This window comes from Trachurus japonicus, chromosome 6 (genome assembly GCF_045865225.1).
Source record: "Trachurus japonicus isolate A0001 chromosome 6, Traja_1.0".
NCBI lineage: Eukaryota > Metazoa > Chordata > Actinopteri > Carangiformes > Carangidae > Trachurus > Trachurus japonicus.
In genome coordinates this window covers 32704010-32724009 of record NC_140912.1, presented here as the reverse complement: position 1 = coordinate 32724009, position 20000 = coordinate 32704010, and the positions used below count along the sequence as shown (strand labels likewise).

The 20000-nt window shown below is 47.2% G+C and overlaps 1 protein-coding gene across 1 annotated transcript in view; it reads right to left on the bottom strand.

Moving 5' to 3' along the window:
- Window positions 1–20000, bottom strand: part of LOC146986482 (uncharacterized) — a gene marked incomplete at its 5' end in the record, with an annotated part of 532005 nt that overhangs the window by 106629 nt on the left and 405376 nt on the right. Inside the window, one exon of the mRNA XM_085780485.1 lies at window positions 4231–4404. Within this exon, the coding sequence (XP_085636611.1) occupies window positions 4231–4404 (174 nt within the window). The remainder of the gene's footprint in view (window positions 1–4230; window positions 4405–20000) is intronic.

Below are 20000 nucleotides of genomic sequence, written 5' to 3'. Positions count from 1 at the left end.
TCACAAAGTAGCGATGACAGTTCGAACTAACGGGACAACCCATTGGTTCGACCTCCTATTCGTCCGACTTGTGGTTGATTTTGTCGGAGTAACGGGAGGTCGAACCAATGGGAGGTCGGACCAGTGGGCAGTTCCCGGTAGCCTATAGAAGAAAAGGAAAAAAAAGGGAAATAGAATATGTAAGATTTATTCTACTTCTTTATTCTTTGAAAAATCTCTCATAAATATCTATGGATGTGATGCTTTGTTTAGTGTCAATTAGTGTAAGGGATTTCATGTACTCTTTGAACTCATGCAAGAAACTTCTGAAGTTGGGTGAGGTTTTGGAGTGTTTACATTTATGTATGTGACATTTGCCATACAAAATGAATACGTTCATAATAAAGGTGATGTCCTTTTCTTCCGACCGGAAACTTCACAAACAGAATAATAATAAACAGTGACATCATTTCCGTTTAACGTGTGAATTTTTTTTATTTATTTTTTGTTCAAAACTTAGTTTCACATTACAAAAACAGTTTTTCATAATAAAATGCAATCTATAAAGCATATCTATATTATACGCCAGGGGGAATTTACAAGTTTACAAAAAATGAAGTTTTCACATATATATTGAAAGTCTTAATCGCTTTCTGGTTGCTTGAAAATTTGATGGAGGTTATGTATTGCTTGAGCTCACCGGTAAAAGAAGGTTTTTTTGTTTAAAATGAACTTACATTTGTGAATATGAAATTTTGCCATTAAAATAATAAGGTTGATAATAAAAGTTATGTTGGCTTTTTCCTTGTTTTTTTTTTCAGGTCAGGGAGCCCAAACAGTAGTACATTCCTCCAAAACAAAATAAAATCACCATCAACATTGATAGCAACAAAATTACAAATATCACTCCATAGTTTTTCACGTGTGAATTAAAAAACTAAACCTGACAGTTCTTGCGTTTATTCATAATCTCTTGTTCGACAACACATTCACTGTAAAACCATGAAAAAAACATCCTTTTATTGTAATTTGCAAAAATAAACACTTTCATTTTGAAAGTGTAACTGAGCCTGACACCTAAATAATATTTATCTTTTCATGTTGTTGTTGTTGTTGTTTTAGCTGCTCTGCAATGATATTCTGATGTGTTATGACTACATGTTGAGTCTTGAAAGAGCAAATATTGAAAAAAAAAGAAAAAAAAACGTACAGGAAATTATGTACATATGTGTGTTAAGTTATAAAATAAAGGCTAAGGTTTCTTTTGTAAATCATACTTATCAATAATACTTAACAGTTTAATTAAATTTAATCTTTCTTTTTAATAAGACTGAGGGCGAAAAGAAGAAATTCGTTATAAAACATGTATTTTGGTCTTTTGCTGTGTTTTGTTGTGCACGACAAGTGGATGTGGCAGTAGCTACTAACAGTAACACAGTAAAAATACTTACTGTATTTACAGCACAACAATAAGAGTAGTTTCTGTAGACAGTATCAGAGTAAACGTACTTCTTTCAAGGTATCACAGTGAATACTATAATATAGGAGCAGAGTAAAAGTTTCTATAATGACAGTATCACAGTAAAAGTATTTAGTTAGGAGTTAGTGGAGTAAAAGTACTTCCTGTACTTGAGTGACAGGTGAAGCTCATTGTTCCTGTTTGACTCAACACCTTTACCTGTGACTGGATCACTGATGATTGACACATTGAAGCTGCTGCAGCGTTTTCTGAGTCTGTGATGTCATAGATGATGTCATGCGTGATGATGTCACATCCTGACAGGTTCACCTGCTGCACTTTACACTTTATTTCACTCCCACAGTCTCATCAGCTGTGGAAACAGCTACAGATCAGACTAACACTTCAGAGTCTCCAGTCGAAAGTCTGGACTCTTCACAAGATCATGAAGCTGCTGCCGAGATGAAGAGCTCAGGTTGTTGTATCTCAGGTCCAGTTCTCTCAGGTGGGAGGGGTTGGACTTCAGAGCTGAGACCAGAGAAGAACAGCTGATGTCTGACAAACCGCAGTTCCTCAATCTGAATAAAGAATAAAAGCAGTGAGTTGAGGACAAAGCTCCTTGTTGACAGCGTTCAGTGTCTCATCATCTGTTCAGAGCTGAAGAAGCTTCAGAAAGAACAAGTTTAGAAAATCAAAGTCCAACAGCTGAAGCAACAGGAAGCAGGTTAAACAGTCACATAGAGAGAAAACAGCTCATTAATATTCATGAGAAGCTGCTGCTGCTTCAACACAGACGCAGTGACTCCGCCTCTTCACCTGTCAGCTCCACCTGTGGCTCCATCCAGACAAACTCATGTTGTGCAGCCACATTGATCAGAGATTTACTGACCATGCTCAAGACAACACACATGTGAGGCTGAACTCTGTTACCATGGCAACTAACGTGTAGAAACACAGGTGGAGTGAAGCTCAAAGTCAGAAAAACCTGAAACCAGCTTATTATGGGATGTTGGCTTTGAATGTTTCACTATAAACATCACAGAGCCTCAGGAAAGAGGTGGAGCCAGCAGCTATTGATTATAGATCAGTTATTGTCTGATACATCACATGTGTTTCTGTAGTGGAGGTGAAACATGAAGAGAAACAGAGACTGGACTAAAAACCAGTGAGGTGCAGTCAGGGCTTTGATTTATTCACTTCATCTAAAGTTGGATTCTTTTGGACTTTCAGATAACTTTACTACAAGTTCAATGTGTCAGAATGTGGTGATTTTCATGGTCTAATAAAAGCCAGTAAACAGAGCTAGCTTCTGTCCAGGCAGCAGCATTAATTTCTGATAATGGACACCTCGTCGGGCATTATCCCTCACATATCTTCCGACAGCAATAACTTACATAGAGTGTTTGGTCTGAAACACGGGTCTGTCAGTCACTCTGCTCTGCTCTGAGCCGAGGAGAAAACTTTTCTCGTATCCTACAAGTTTTATCCAATGAGGAGAGAGAACGGCATGAAGGGCTGTGTGTGCAGCCAAGGGATGCGCCTGAATGTGGTGACGTAGGGACGAGGACCAATAGATCCATGACGAGGGCGGGGGCTGCTAACTCCATCGGCTGACAAGACGTTATGGTGCGTTCAAGGCAACTCGTAACTCGTGTATTTCCGACCTGTGAAGTCGTACCAGTTCCATCTGCATGACTTCAGATTTTTTAAAGTCGACTCTAATGTTATGAAAGTTGAGTCGACGTTGACTAGTCGCTGATGACGTCGTTCATATATATATATATATATATTTTTTTTAAGTATATATTTTTTGGCGTTTTTGCCTTTATTTGATTGACAGTGATACAGACAGGAAAGGGGGAGGCAGAGAGAGGGGGAATGACATGCAGGAAGGAAAGGTCTGCCCGACGCGGGATTCGAACCGGGGACGCCTGCGTTGAGGACTGTTGCCACTACATGGGGCGGCCGCCTTAACCACTGCGCCACGCACCGCCCCAACGTCGTTCATATTTTTCCTGTCATAACTAAAATCACAGGAGGAGGGAAACGCTTTGCAACAATCTGTATCCACTGACTGGTTGATAGAAATCAGTACAGAACAGCAGGTAAATAAACATATCACATTGTAACATACACTCCTATCGCACTGAGACCGACTCAAGTCTCAGTCGGTCTCAGTATCAGTGTGAACCTTGCGCATGCGCGCTGGCAGCGGAAGAGCGGACAACAGACACTAGGAGCTAATGCTACAAACATGCTTGGAATGTGGACTTACTTAATTTTTTTCGGGACAATTACGCAATTTGGGGCTTCAGCACAAGACGGACATTACATACGAGCATCATGGAGGTATTTGGATGTTTTTTTGTGTGTGTTTTTTTTACGAAGAGCTCTGGTGTCCCTTTGCAACCGTTGCATTGAAATGCACTGCTACGCCAAGACCCCCTGTAACTCAGAGAAGGGACGGTGGACTCTGAAAATTCTTCCAGCCCTTAGTCAACATGAGGTGAGTAGATAATGAGCGAAATATCATTCTAGGGTGAACTATCCCTTTAAGACTTGGATCTGTGTAAACCATTGTTCATAAATGTGTTTGTTGTGAGGTTGTTGTGTGATGAGCTGTCTGAGGTGCCGACCCCCCACAGCCCTGGTCTTGGTCTGTGAGCGCCTGCCTACCCTGTCCTACAGCCTCAGTGTGGATCAGTAGAATATCAGCCTCATGTCTGCAGCTCAGTATCAACACAACTTTCACATCACATTCATCTGAGCACAGAAATAAAACAGAGTCTGACCTCAGAGTCTCCAGTCTACAGTCTGGACTCTCCAGAAAACCACTCAGACCCTTCACTCCTGAATCCTGCAGGTAGTTGGAGCTCAGGTCCAGTTCTCTCAGGTGGGAGGGGTTGGACTTCAGAGCTGAGCCCAGAGAAGAACAGCTGATCTCTGACAACCTGCAGCTCTCCAATCTGAATAAAGAATAAAAGAAGAAGATGAAATGATTGATGATTGATCAGATGTGTCCTGATCAATGATCAGTGTGTAAATGAGTAGAGGGACTTTGTCCTTGTGTTGTTGTGGATCATCATCATGTGGCCTTCTACACACATCATCCACATGTCAGCACAGATTCATCAGCTGCTGCTGACCTCAGATCAGTCTGTCGATATACAATCAATATCTGATCAATACCTGTTGGACTAAACACTGACTACAACTACATCTGATTCAGGACTGAACTGGATCAAACAAACACACACACACACACAGGATGATAAACTGTGTGTGTGGTTAGTAGTTGCATGACTTCAGATTTTTTAAAGTCGACTCTAATGTTATGAAAGTTGAGTCGACGTCGTTCATATCTTTTTTTTTTTTTTAAGTATATATTTTTTGGTGTTTTTGCCTTTATTTGATAGACAGTGATATAGACAGGAAAGGGGGAGGCAGAGAGAGGGGGAATGACATGCAGGAAGGAAAGGTCTGCCCGACGCGGGATTCGAACCGGGGACACCTGCGTTGAGGACTGTAGCCTCTACATGGGGCGGCCACCTTAACCACTGCGCCACGCACCGCCCCAACATCGTTCATATTTTTACCGTCATAACTAAAATCACAGGAGGAGGGAAACGCTTTGCAACAATCTGTATCCACTGACTGGTTGATAGAAATCAGTACAGAACAGCAGGTAAATAAACAACCAGTTGTAAATCAGTTTTTTTGTAACATACACTCCTATAGAAGTGAAAAGAAAATACTGGAGCTACTGTGTGTTAGGGAGGAAAACGACACAAGCAAAGGTCTGTAAGCCAATCACCATCACAGTCCTGCTCAGTCACAGTTTTTGTTTTTCGATTCTGGTTGATTGGTTATTGTTTGTTGTTGTGCGCGACATAGAGCTGCCTATACGAGCAGAGTTTTTTTTTTTTTTGCGCTGCCTTCACAACTTTCTTTTCATCAACGACCTGTGGAACACTTGCGTGCCGATCCGTGGAGAGCAATCAAGGATCAACACTGATCTGTTTCCAGTGCTCGTGCCCAAAAGGCAAAGGTAGAAGCTGTACACAACCTAGAAAGTCAAAGTGTTGTTTTGATGGGCTTGTGTGGTTTTTTTTTTTGTCTTTTTGTTTTGTTTCGTTTTTTCTCTGTCTTATGAATATGTCTGATATGTACTGTTGATAATAATAATAATTATTATTAATCTAATGTTACCCCCTGGAAAAGGGTGGGGTCAAGGGGAATGGATTAAATGGAATTGTAATGAAATAAAACAAAATAAAAAATTGATAAAAAAACAACAACAAAAAACACTGATCTGTTGCACCACTACTCCCTCCCTCATGATCATCCACATCCTCAACTAGAATAAAATGAATAACCAAGTTTATCAAGGCCGTGCATCAGCAACAGAAGACAATTTAAATCAATTAGGGTGACGGATTAGTTTCATTCAGCCACTCAGCTGTTGTTTCAAGCAGTTAGCAAGTTGTAACCTACTGACACTTAGACACTTTTACACACACACACACACACACACACACACACACACACACACACACACACACACACACACAGCAGCTTCTCCGGCCTCAGATCTACATCACATCTGCTCAGCTTCAGCTACAGTGGCTGATCCAGCTGTTCTGTTAGCAGCTTCATCTGAGAGCAGCTCATCATCATCATCATCATCATCATCATCATCATCATCATCATCATCATCATCATCACCACCACCACACTGACCTCTGAGTGACCTCTGACCCTTCACCTTCTACCAGCTGCAGTAACATGGAGTCACAATCAGTCGCTGCTTCAAACTGAACTTCACACATTTGAACTGAACACAGACAAAAGTCCAACAGGTCCAGTCAGTGAACTCACCTCAGAGTCTCCAGTCGACAGTTTGGACTCTCCAGTCCAGCACACACAACCTTCACTGATGAATCACTCAGGATGTTTCTACTCAGGTCCAGTTCTGTCAGGTGGGAGGGGTTGGACTTCAGAGCTGAGGCCACGACTTCACAGTGACTCTCTGAGAGTTTACAACCAACAAGTCTGTGAAGAGAGAAAATATCAAATGAACAAGTGGGAGAATCCTTACGTTTCAGCTTGGGGACAAACTGCAGACCGGTGTGTCTTGGGCCGGAGACAGATGAGCAATAGACAGAGGAAGGACGCTGGAGGACACGGTCACTTTTAGCTCCAGCGTCCTTTCTCTGACAGAAAATATCAAATGTGTCAGAATGAAACCAGATGAAAACTGCAGTAAAAACACAGTTGATGCATCTGATGACAGGAAGTGATCATGTGATGAACATCTGAGCTTCAGCTCATCTTCTCTGAGTTTGACAGGATCCTCATCACTCAGCGGATCAATGAGGAGCAGCATTGATGCTGATCTACCAGGGATGCTGTTATTGATGAATTAAACAACAAGTATGATTGGTCAACAAGAAATTTAGAACGTGCTCAAATCAGCATGACAGCATACCTGTCTCATCACTAAAAATATTACTCCACCATGTCATGTTGTTGTATCCATCTCCGTGGTAACTATCCATGGATTTTTATTTTAATTTTTTTAGAAACGTTATGTTACTCGTGAAAATAACTCACAAACTAATGCTGCGTTCCAGGCAGGCTTTTGAACCCGTAAGTTACAACTTCAAGTCACGACTTATAACTTTGTAGCGTTCCAGGCAACCCGTAACTCGTGTTTTTCCGACTTGTTACCTGTGAAAGTGCACTATAACGGCAGTTGAACTCGTAACTTCCGACCTGTGAATTCGTACCAGATCGAACTGGTACAAGTTCAGAGGTCGAAAAAACACGAGTTATGGGTCGCCTGGAACGCGCCATAAATCAACCTCCTGTAGAGTTCCTGTCAGCTGCTAAACTCAAATTTTAGAACAATAAAAATAAATAAATAAACATGTTTTAGTTAACATGCTGTAAGCTGTCCCGTTTTAGCCGAGAGGGTACAAAGTCAGAGAGACACTAGTTGTGACCGCGGTGAAAATGTTAAAATTATGGCCTAGAGCTGAATATTTTGTTGGATAAAACGGAAGATCATACCTCTATATTTTTCTGTCTCTCTTTTTTTGCGAGATTGGGTTTTTAAATAATCTAAAGTAATCGAAATGTTTGACTTTCCCCATCAGCTGTGCCGGCGACGCGGTATTAATTTACTTGGGAAAGTAAAGACCACGATAAAACATTAACATCATCTTAGAGTTCATTCATCTTGGACGAGAAAATCTTTTCTGTTGCTGGGTCGTTACTAAGGGATGGATTATTTGCTGAAGAGTTAAACTAGGTTCTATTACAAATAGGAGTCTACTGACGTGATTGATTGTGTTTCAGATATTAGTCGGACCCCATGTATTTCCATGGAGACGGGATGCACACTCGCAAAAACCTCTCAAACTTAAGAGCAAATTGTCCATCAACATGAATATATTTATTTAAACAAAACTGTTGAACTATAATAACAGGTTCTGCTCTTCTGTTGTGGAATCAATAAACATATCAATACCAATAAAGAAGAAACACTGTTTTTTATTACTGAGATGTATTACTACTACTGATCAATAATTATATTGATCATGTCTGGACTCACCGAGCCTTCCTGCAGTTCCTCACAGCTGAGATCAGTCTCACTCGTCCCTCTGGTGTTGTCTTGTACTTCTTCAGGTCGAACTCGTCCAGAACCTGCTCTGACATCTGCAGCATGTAGGCCAGAGCTGAAACACTGGATCTCAGAGATTTTCTCCTTTGATCTGTTCTCTGACTTGAGGAACTGTTGGATCTGCTGATGAACTGACTGGTCCTTCATCTCCGTCAGACAGTGGAAGATGTTGATGCTTCTGTCAGGAGAGATCTTTGTCTTCTTTTCCTTCAGGTTGTTGATGGTTCTCTGGATGGTTTCTGGACTGTTGTCTGTCTGACCCAGCAGACCTCCTAACAGCCTCTGGTTGGACTCCAGAGAGAGGCCATGAAGGAAGCGAACAAACAGGTCCAGGTGACCATTTTTACTGCCGAGGGATTTCTCCAGCACTCTCTTCAGGAAGTCATCCAGGGTTGAATCAACATGTTTTTCTCCCAGGAACTTCTTGAGGACCTGTGTGTTCCTGTTGGTGAAACTGTGGAACATGTAGACTGCAGCCAGAAACTCCTGAACACTCAGATGAACAAAGCAGTAGACTGTTTTCTGGAAGATCACACTCTCTCTTTTGAAGATCTCAGTACAGAGTCCTGAGTTCACCAAGGCCTCTGTGACATCCAGACCACACTGCTCCAGGTCTTCTTGGTAGAACATGATGTTTCCTTTCTGCAGCTGTTCAAACGCCAGCCTCCCCAGCTTCAGAAGAACTTCCCTGTCGGCCTCCGTCAGCTCCTGTGGACTCGTCTTGTGTCCTCCATGTCCGTACTTGTTCTTCTTCCTCTTTGTCTGGACCAGCAGGAAGTGTGAGAACAGGTCAGTCGTGGTCTTGGGCAGCTCTCCTCTCTGGTCTGTGGTCAACATGTGCTCCAGAACTGTAGCACTGATCCAGCAGAAGACTGGGACTTGACACATGATGTGGAGGGTCCTGGACGTCTGGATGTGTGAGATGATTCTTCTGGACAGATCTTCATCACTGGACCTCCTCCTGAAGTACTCCTCCATCTGGGCGTCAGTGAAGCCTCGGACCTCTGTTACCCTGTCAACACATGTAGGAGGGATCTGATTGGCTGCTGCAGGTCTGGAGGTGATCCAGACCAGAGCCGAGGGAAGCAGATTCCCCTGGATGAGGTTTGTCAGCAGCACGTTGACTGATGACGTCTGTGTGACATCAGACACAACCTCCCTGTTGTTGAAGTCCAGTGACAGTCGGCTTTCATCCAGGCCATCAAAGATGAAGAGAAGTTTACAGACAGCCAGCTGCTCTGCTGTGACCTTCTGTAATGTTGGATGGAAAACATGGAGCAGCCAGAGAAGACTCAACCGCTGATCTCTGATCAGGTTCAGCTCCCTGAACGAAAGCAGAACCAGCAGACTGACATCTTGGTTCTCCAAGCCCTCGGCCCAGTCCAGAGTGAACTTCTGCACCGAGAAGGTTTTTCCAACGCCAGCGACGCCGTTGGTCAGAACCACTCTGATGGGTCTCTGTTGGACAGGTGAGACTGTAGAGACGTCCTCTCTCTGTTGGACAGGTGAGACCGTAGAGACGTCCTCTCTCTGTTGGACAGGTGAGACCGTAGAGACGTCCTCTCTCTGTTGGACAGGTGAGACCGTAGAGGCGTCCTCTCTCTGTTGGACAGGTGAGACCGTAGAGACGTCCTCTCTCTGTTGGACAGGTAAGTCTTTAAAGATGTCGTTGCACTTGATTGGAGTGTCATGGAGGGTCTTCTTCTTGGACGTTGTCTCCAGCTGTCTCACCTCATGTTGGGTATTAACCTCTTCACTCTGTCCCTCTGTGATGTAGAGCTCAGTGTAGATCCTGTTGAGGAGGGTTACACTTCCTGTTCCACTTCCTGTTGCCTCAGTTCCTTCAGTCACTCGTTCACATCTGCTCCTCAGACTGATCTTATGTTGATCTAAAACCTCCTGCAGACCATGATCTGCTGAGAGAGAAGAGACAGAGTCAGACTGAAGACAGAGAGTCTGACAATCTGATCAGATTATTTTCAGCTACAGAAAAACTACAGACAACAAAGAGAAGGTTTGAATCATCATCTTAAATGTCAGTGCTGTGTGAAGGAACAATGACTCTGGAGAAAACAACAGGTCCTGGTTTCACAAATGACCACATCAGCAGACAGATGTTCAGTCTCACTTTGTCCACAGCTGCTCTGATTGGCTGTCTGCAGCTCACCTCTGGTTCTGGGTCTTTGTCCACACTGGGGACAGGAGGGGGGTCCTGAAGAACCAGACTGGTCCCAGTCTGAGGTGAAGCACTGTCTGCAGAACCAGTGTCCACATCTGGTGGAGACTGGATCCTTCAGGACGTCCTGACAGAGACCACAGCAGGACAGCTGCTGGTCCACAGAGACACCACTCCTCTTCCTCCTGTCAAGACATTTCTGGATCAACATGTCACAACTCCACATCTGAGCTCTGATTGGTTAACCACCTCAAGGGGGCGGGGCTTCAGTAAGCAGAGGAGCAGAGAGAGAGAAAGTAGAGGAAGACGAGTGTAGAGAGACGAGCTGAATGAAGACCTGGTCCTGAACTGGTCTGGTTTCTGTCTCTGTTTCTCTGTTGACCTTAAATCTGGACTCTAAAACAAACTCCCTGTTAGTTTGAGTCTCTTCAGTTCTGCGTCGTCTCGTCTGGTTTTTACTCCAAATGTGTGAATTGATTGAGAAGCTGTTGGTGGTGTTTTCCTCTTTCAGACACTGATCATGTGTGTGATGTTGGTTCTGGACTGAGTCCTATCAGCTCTTTAACTAATGAGCTCCTCATCCAGACGCTGCTGTGTGGCTCTAATCAACCTGTGTTGGAGCTCTGATCCAGTGTGAGGAGACTGAAGCTGACAACAGAAGCTTCAGCAGCTCCACCAGCTTCACTACATGTTGTGGAGAAGCTCAGACAGTCACAGACAGGAAACAGGAAACACTGATCACTCCTGTCTGGTTCCTGACTTTTCAAAATAAAAGTCTGTGTGTATCAGCTGCTTTAATCTCTACTGTGACTTCAGTTTAAAGGCTCAGACGTGTGGATCATTAAAGTGTTGGTGCAGCAACGTTCACACTGACTGAGGCTGATGACACAGGAACATGAGGACGCTGTGCTTCATCAGTCTGATGGACAGAGTGTGTGTGCATGTTTCTGTCTCTGAGGTTTGTTGTGAACCTTCAGAGTCTGATGGATCTGGTTCCTGGTTTCTCTCTGTTTCCTTCACATGAGTCTAATGACTGAATCATCTTGAGCTTAGTTTACAGTAGAAACTGTCTCTTACCGGGACTCTGAAGGTCCAGGTCCAAGACTGAAGTTTTGAGGTTGTCCCATGGTCCGGTCACTCCTCATGGACAGACAGATGGATCCTGGAGACTCTGCTCTCAGTCTGTGGTTCTGATCTCTGCAAACACAAACATGTTTTTATTCACATCACATTGATCAGTGATCAGTTCTCTGATCACAGAATCATTGTTAATGGTAAGTTAGGATGTTACCTAATACATTTGGAAATCAATCAGTCCACCTTAAATGTCAGTATGAACTGAGCATGTCACTTGTTGTTTTAGAGGGAAATTCATGTAAAAATTGCTGATGCGCGTTGCCTTCAGGGACAGTTTTTCATCAACAGTCTCTGTATTTCCCTCTAAAACAACTCTGTCTGGTAACGTTGTGTTACTATCTCGTAGCGTGGTGAATGTGCAGGTAACAACTTGTCCACCAGAGCGTTGTGGAGTTGTTGGATTGTGTATTTGATGAGTTTTGATGAGGGAAACCAAGAAATCTCATGAGCCTCCGTAGCGTAGCTCTGAGCAGCTCACGGCTCTGCTCCGCCATTCTAAAAATAGCTTGCACCGACAATTAAAGGTAACAAACCTATTGCTATGACTACAGGGATTATGGCAATGGGCCAATTTGCCAAAATGTTGAACTATCCCTTTAATTTGCATATTTGGTAATGAATTAATCCAAAAGTAACTAAAAAGTAATCCAGTACATTACTTCAATTGTGTGATACTTAGAGTTACTGATTACATTATTTTAACATGTAATTTGTAATTATACTGGATTACATATTTAAAGTAACCCTCCAAACCTGCACACAGGTCTGAATCTGGTTTCTTACTGTGACTCTGAAGGTCCAGGTCCAAGACTGAAGTTTGGAAGATGTCCCATGGACCAGTCACTCCTCATGGACAGACAGATGGATCCTGGAGACTCTGCTCTCAGTCTGTGGTTCTGACCTCTGCAAACACAAACATGTTTTTATTCACATCACATTGATCACTGATCAGTTCTCTGATCACAGATGCATTGTGGGAAGTCTCCAGTGACGTCAGCGTCCAGCACCACACACTGTAGTGAAGGATGGAAGCAACACAGCAGCATCATAGACAACAGTGTAGAGTCCGTCAGACATTAACTGTGTCCAGTGTCCAGCTGCTGAACATCTGTCTCACATCAGCTCGACACAGGATCACACACACACACACACACACACACACACACACACACACACACACACACACACACACACACACACACACACACACACACACACACACACACACACACACACACACACACACACACACACACACACACACACACACACACAGAGGACACACATTTCCTTCATGAGCTTCAGGACTCTGACTGACCAATGACTCATGGTCGTTTGTCCATCGTGTTTTATTTTGAAATTTACCGGATGCTCAGTGAGTTTCACTTCCTGTTTTGAGTGATCTAATCGACGTGGATTGATGTGTGCTGGTTGTGTGATATTCTTTATTATCATATTTGGTATTGAAGCAATCCAAAAGTAACTAAAAGTAATCTGGTTGATTACTTTAATTGTGTGATACTTAGAGTAAGTTACTGATTACATTATTTTTCAAATGTAGTTTGTAATTGTACTGGATTATATATTTAAAGTAACCCTCCAAACCTGCACACAGGTCTGAATCTGGTCTCTTACTGTGACTCTGGAGGTCCAGGTCCAAGACTGAAGTTTATAGGTTGTCCGTTAGACATGTCACTCCTCATGGACAGACAGATGGATCCTGGAGACTCTGCTCTCAGTCTGTGTTTCTGACCTCTGCAAACACAAACATGTTTTTATTCACATCACATTGATCAGTGGACACACACACACATTTCCTCTTCTGTGACGTCACACACACTTCAGGTTTCTATCTGGTCTCTTACTGTGAGTCTGGAGGTTCATGTTTGGACCGGTCACTCTCCAGAGACTTTGATCTGTCCTCCTGTTCCTCCACATTAACACTCATCTTCAGGACTTCAGTCAGTCTGAGAGGGAAACCAGTAACACACACACACACACACACGCACACACACACACACACACACACACACACACACACACACACACACACACAGAATCAAGACACACCCAAATCCACAGAGGACAAACTATAATCACTTCCTTGTCTGATCCAGTCGTTGACCTCCACCACTCATAGTACTTTGACATTTAATCCATGTTCATCCAGTCACCGTGACCTTTGACCTTCGATGTTTGTTCTGAGTTTGAAGAAGTTGTGTGGAGGTGAATCTGAGACAATGTGCTGACGTATGTACGGACTACGTCTGACTCTTCTTCCCTCCACAGTCCACACAGACACACTGACTCTCACACTCTGACACAACAACAACAACAACAATAATGACAAAAATAATAATAATAAATAATAATAATATATGTAATAATATTGTTGTGTTGACACTCACTCGTCTCAGACTTCAGTTTCTCTCCTTCTGCTCCGTTCACTCTAAAATGGCGTCTGAACATTTTTACTTTCACTTCCTCCTCAGCAGTTACAGGAAATCCCACAAGTTCATGGTGCCAGAGGGAGGGGAAGTCTCTTTCTACAGTAGAGTGGCGCCACCTGCTGGGTAACTCCTGGTATTACACCTGTATGGACAGGTGAACTCTGACACCATGAATAAACAGTGAGCTGAGATCCAGCTGTGGTAGAAGAGCTGCTGAGAGATTTAAAGACACTCCACTACAAGTTACAGCTCAGTCTGTTCTCTGTCTTATTCATCACACATGTTGTCATCAACTAATTTGTGTCTCAGTGTTGTAACTTAACTCGCCCCGGTCTGGCAACACGACCATATATGGAAAACACAACCACAACTAAATGTAAGTCCACACAGAAACCAGGAGGATACAAGGAGAATCATGATGAACTCCTTTTAGAAATGCACTCATTGACATAATGTGTTCCCTAGCCCCTTACCCTAACCTTAACCATTACTCTGAACCTAATTTAAACCTAATTATAACCTAAAGTCTTAACCCTCAAACAGCCCTTGGAAAAAGTGAGGACCGGCCAAAATGTCCTCACTTCCCAAAACGTCCTCACTCTGTTGGTTAAAAACTCTCAACGGTCCCCACAACGTAGTAAATACAAGAACACACACACACACACACACACACACACACACACACACACACACAACACACACACACACACACACACACACACACACACACACACATCTTACAGGTGTTTTTCTGTGGGGAACAGAAGCTGATTGTGCTGAGTTCATCTCTGACTCTGGGATTAGAAAGAATAAATCATCATGTGTAACAAGTGGGCGTGTCACTGGTGGCCAATCACATTATCAGCATTATTTTCATCTCTCTCTCTGATTGGTTCAGGACGGCTACTTGCTACAGTGGACCTGATGTGTTCAGAGGAGGAGGAGGAGGAGGAGGAGGAGGAGGAGGAGGAGGAGGAGGAGGAGGAGGAGGAGTTTCTAATCTTGAGTAAAGCTTGACAGTGATTTTAAACTGGACCAACAGATCAACTCTGTTGTCAAAACCAGTTTTTGAATCCTGGTCCTGGTTCTGGTTCTGGTCCTGGTTCTAGTCCTGGTCCTGGTCCTGGTCCTGGTCCTGGTCCTGGTCCTGGTCCTGGTTCTGGTCCTGGTCCTGGTTCTTGTCCTGATCCTGGTTTTGGTCCTGGTCCTGGTCCTGGTCCTGGTCCTGGTTCTGGTTCTGGTTCTGGTCCTGGTCCTGGTTTTGGTCCTGGTCCTGGTCCTGGTCCTGGTCCTGGTTCTGGTCCTGGTCCTGGTTCTGGTCCTGGTCCTGGTTCTGGTCCTGGTCCTGGTCCTGGTTCTGGTCCTGGTCCTGGTCCTGGTCCTGGTCCTGGTCTTTGTCCTGGTCCTGGTCCTGGTTCTGGTTCTGGTTCATGTCCTGGTCCTGGTCCTGGTTCTGGTTCTGGTTCATGTCCTGGTTCTGGTCCTGGTCCTGGTCCTGGTCCTGGTCCTGGTTCTGGTTCATGTCCTGGTCCTGGTCCTGGTTCTGGTCCTGGTTCTGGTCCTGGTCCTGGTCCTGGTCTTTGTCCTGGTCCTGGTCCTGGTCCTGGTTCTGGTTCATGTCCTGGTCCTGGTCCTGGTTCTGGTCCTGGTTCTGGTCCTGGTCCTGGTCTTTGTCCTGGTCCTGGTCCTGGTCCTGGTCCTGGTTCTGGTTCATGTCCTGGTCCTGGTCCTGGTCTTTGTCCTGGTCCTGGTCCTGGTCTTTGTCCTGGTCCTGGTCCTGGTCCTGGTTCTGGTTCTGGTCCTGGTCCTGGTCCTGGTCCTGGTCTTTGTCCTGGTCCTGGTCTTGGTCCTGGTCCTGGTCCTGGTCCTGGTCTTTGTCCTGGTCCTGGTCTTGGTCCTGGTCCTGGTCCTGGTTCTGGTCCTGGTCCTGGTTCTGGTTCTGGTCCTGGTCCTGGTCCTGGTCCTGGTCCTGGTTCTGGTTCATGTCCTGGTCCTGGTCCTGGTCCTGGTCCTGGTCTTTGTCCTGGTCCTGGTCCTGGTTCTGGTTCTGGTTCATGTCCTGGTCCTGGTCCTGGTTCTGGTTTTGGTTCATGTCCTGGTTCTGGTCCTGGTCCTGGTCCTGGTCCTGGTTCTGGTTCATGTCCTGGTCCTGGTCCTGGTTCTGGTCCTGGTTCTGGTCCTGGTCCTGGTCTTTGTCCTGGTCCTGGTCCTGGTCCTGGTCCTGGTTCTGGTTCATGTCCTGGTCCTGGTCTTTGTCCTGGTCCTGGTCCTGGTCCTGGTTCTGGTTCTGGTTCATGTCCTGGTCCTGGTCCTGGTCTTTGTCCTGGTCCTGGTCCTGGTCTTTGTCCTGGTCCTGGTCCTGGTCCTGGTTCTGGTTCATGTCCTGGTCCTGGTCCTGGTTCTGGTCCTGGTTCTGGTCCTGGTCCTGGTCTTTGTCCTGGTCCTGGTCCTGGTCCTGGTCCTGGTCCTGGTTCATGTCCTGGTCCTGGTTCATGTCCTGGTCCTGGTTCAGGTCCTGGTCCTGGTTTTGGTCCTGGTCCTGGTCCTGGTCCTGGTCCTGGTTCTGGTTCTGGTTCAGGTCCTGGTCCTGCTCCTGGTCCTGGTCCTGGTCCTGGTTCTGGTCCTGGTCCTGGTCCTGGTCCTGGTCCTGGTCCTGGTCCTGGTTCCAGCTGGTCCTGGTCCTGGTCCTGGTTCTGGTCCTGGTCCTGGTCCTGGTCCTGGTCCTGGTCCTGGTCCTGGTTCCAGCTGGTCCTGGTCCTGGTCCTGGTCCTGGTCCTGGTCCTGGTCCTGGTTCTGGTCCTGGTCCTGGTCCTGGTCCTGGTCCTGGTTCTGGTCCTGGTTCCTGGTCCTGGTCCTGGTTCCAGCTGGTCCTGGTCCTGGTCCTGGTCCTGGTCCTGGTCCTGGTTCCAGCTGGTCCTGGTCCTGGTCCTGGTCCTGGTCCTGGTCCTGGTCCTGGTCCTGGTCCTGGTTCCAGCTGGTCCTGGTCCTGGTCCTGGTCCTGGTCCAGGTCCTGGTCCTGGTCCTGGTCCTGGTCCTGGTCCTGGTCCTGGTTCCAGCTGGTCCTGGTCCTGGTTCTGGTCCTGGTCCTGGTCCTGGTCCTGGTTCTGGTTCTGGTCCTGGTTCTGGTCCTGGTCCTGGTCCTGGTCCTGGTCCTGGTCCTGGTTCTGGTTCTGGTCCTGGTCCTGGTCCTGGTCCTGGTCCTGGTTCTGGTCCTGGTCCTGGTCCTGGTCCTGGTCCTGGTCCTGGTCCTGGTCCTGGTCCTGGTTCCAGCTGGTCCTGGTCCTGGTCCTGGTCCTGGTCCAGGTCCTGGTCCTGGTCCTGGTCCTGGTCCTGGTCCTGGTCCTGGTTCCAGCTGGTCCTGGTCCTGGTCCTGGTCCTGGTTCTGGTCCTGGTCCTGGTTCTGGTCCTGGTCCTGGTCCTGGTCCTGGTTCTGGTCCTGGTCCTGGTTCTGGTCCTGGTCCTGGTCCTGGTTCTGGTTCATGTCCTGGTCCTGGTCCTGGTTCTGGTCCTGGTTCTGGTCCTGGTCCTGGTCTTTGTCCTGGTCCTGGTCCTGGTCCTGGTCCTGGTTCTGGTTCATGTCCTGGTCCTGGTCTTTGTCCTGGTCCTGGTCCTGGTCCTGGTTCTGGTTCTGGTTCATGTCCTGGTCCTGGTCCTGGTCTTTGTCCTGGTCCTGGTCCTGGTCTTTGTCCTGGTCCTGGTCCTGGTCCTGGTTCTGGTTCATGTCCTGGTCCTGGTCCTGGTTCTGGTCCTGGTTCTGGTCCTGGTCCTGGTCTTTGTCCTGGTCCTGGTCCTGGTCCTGGTCCTGGTTCCAGCTGGTCCTGGTCCTGGTCCTGGTCCTGGTCCAGGTCCTGGTCCTGGTCCTGGTCCTGGTCCTGGTCCTGGTCCTGGTCCTGGTTCCAGCTGGTCCTGGTCCAGGTCCTGGTCCTGGTCCTGGTCCTGGTTCTGGTCCTGGTTCTGGTCTTGGTTCTGGTCCTGGTCCTGGTCCTGGTTCTGGTCCTGGTCCTGGTCCTTGTCCTGGTCCTGGTCCTGGTTCCAGCTGGTCCTGGTCCTGGTCCTGGTTCAGGGAGCAGGTCCTGGTCCTGGTCCTGGTCCTGGTTCAGGGAGCAGGTCCTGGTCCTGGTCCTGGTCCTGGTTCAGGGAGCAGGTCCTGGTCCTGGTCCTGGTCCTGGTTCAGGGAGCAGGTCCTGGTCCTGGTTCCTGGTCCTGGTCCTGGTCCTGGTTCTGGTCCTGGTCCTGGTTCTGGTCCAGGTCCTGGTCCTGGTCCTGGTCCTGGTTCTGGTCCTGGTTCTGGTCTTGGTTCTGGTCCTGGTCCTGGTCCTGGTTCTGGTCCTGGTCCTGGTCCTGGTCCTGGTCCTGGTCCTGGTCCTGGTCCTGGTTCCAGCTGGTCCTGGTCCTGGTCCTGGTTCTGGTCCTGGTCCTGGTCCTGGTCCTGGTCCTGGTCCTGGTCCTGGTTCCAGCTGGTCCTGGTCCTGGTCCTGGTCCTGGTCCTGGTCCTGGTCCTGGTCCTGGTTCTGGTCCTGGTCCTGGTCCTGGTCCTGGTCCTGGTTCTGGTCCTGGTTCCTGGTCCTGGTCCTGGTTCCAGCTGGTCCTGGTCCTGGTCCTGGTCCTGGTCCTGGTCCTGGTTCCAGCTGGTCCTGGTCCTGGTCCTGGTCCTGGTCCTGGTCCTGGTCCTGGTTCCAGCTGGTCCTGGTCCTGGTCCTGGTCCTGGTCCAGGTCCTGGTCCTGGTCCTGGTCCTGGTCCTGGTCCTGGTCCTGGTTCCAGCTGGTCCTGGTCCTGGTCCTGGTCCTGGTCCTGGTCCTGGTCCTGGTCCTGGTTCTGGTCCTGGTCCTGGTCCTGGTCCTGGTCCTGGTCCTGGTCCTGGTCCTGGTCCTGGTTCTGGTTCTGGTCCTGGTCCTGGTCCTGGTCCTGGTCCTGGTCCTGGTCCTGGTCCTGGTCCTGGTCCTGGTTCTGGTCCTGGTCCTGGTCCTGGTCCTGGTCCTGGTCCTGGTCCTGGTTCCAGCTGGTCCTGGTCCTGGTCCTGGTCCTGGTCCTGGTTCTGGTCCTGGTCCTGGTTCTGGTCCTGGTCCTGGTTCTGGTCCTGGTCCTGGTCCTGGTCCTGGTCCTGGTCCTGGTCCTGGTCCTGGTCCTGGTCCTGGTTCTGGTCCTGGTCCTGGTTCTGGTCCTGGTCCTGGTTCTGGTCCTGGTCCTGGTCCTGGTTCTGGTCCTGGTCCTGGTTCTGGTCCTGGTCCTGGTCCTGGTCCTGGTTCTGGTCCTGGTCCTGGTTCTGGTCCTGGTCCTGGTCCTGGTCCTGATTCTGGTCCTGGTCCTGGTCCTGGTCCTGGTCCTGGTCCTGGTCTCCGTGGTCACCTCCCTCATAGGTGAAGCCGCAGCAGCAACGAGCATCAGGCTGAGCAGCAGAAACAGGATGGAAGGTCTGGGGTCGACTGATGCCTCATTCATGTTCAGGGGTTCAGTCGCCACTCGGCTAAAGGTGCAGTTCACGTATTACAGAACGGTCTCTGACCTGGAGGAGTTATGCTGCGTTCAAAACAACTCGGAGGTCGGGATTCCCAACTCGGAAATTTCCGACTTCCGACATCATTGCGTTCACGCTGCAGGAACTCGGAAGAAAAGAAACATGGATACCTGAAGGAAGTTTGGCGTATTATTGTGGCTCATCGCTGAATACGAAAAATAAATGCAGCAGTAAATGATGTTTATTTTGGAGGAGAGGAGACGCCGCAGATGAGTGCACATATAATGTTACAGCCTCGATAACAGTTAAACGTTATTTCCAGACTGCAATTTCACACTATACAACAATCACAGCTTAATATAAACGTATTTCATATAGGCTACTGCAATAATACACAAAAATATGCATTAAAACCTCAACAAATAACTTAAAATGTCTAAATTCTAACCGTTTAAGACGAGGGCTGCCATGTTTTGATGTTGTCGTGACGTCAAGTCGGAAAGTCGGAGCTCTGATATGATACCCGAGTTCCCGACCTGTAATTTCCGAGTTCAACGCCGTTCAATTCATTTTTTACAGCTCGGAGCTATTTTTTTTTCCGACTTCCGAGTTGTCTTAAACGCAGCATTAGTGTGTGTGTGTGTGTGTGTGTGTGTGT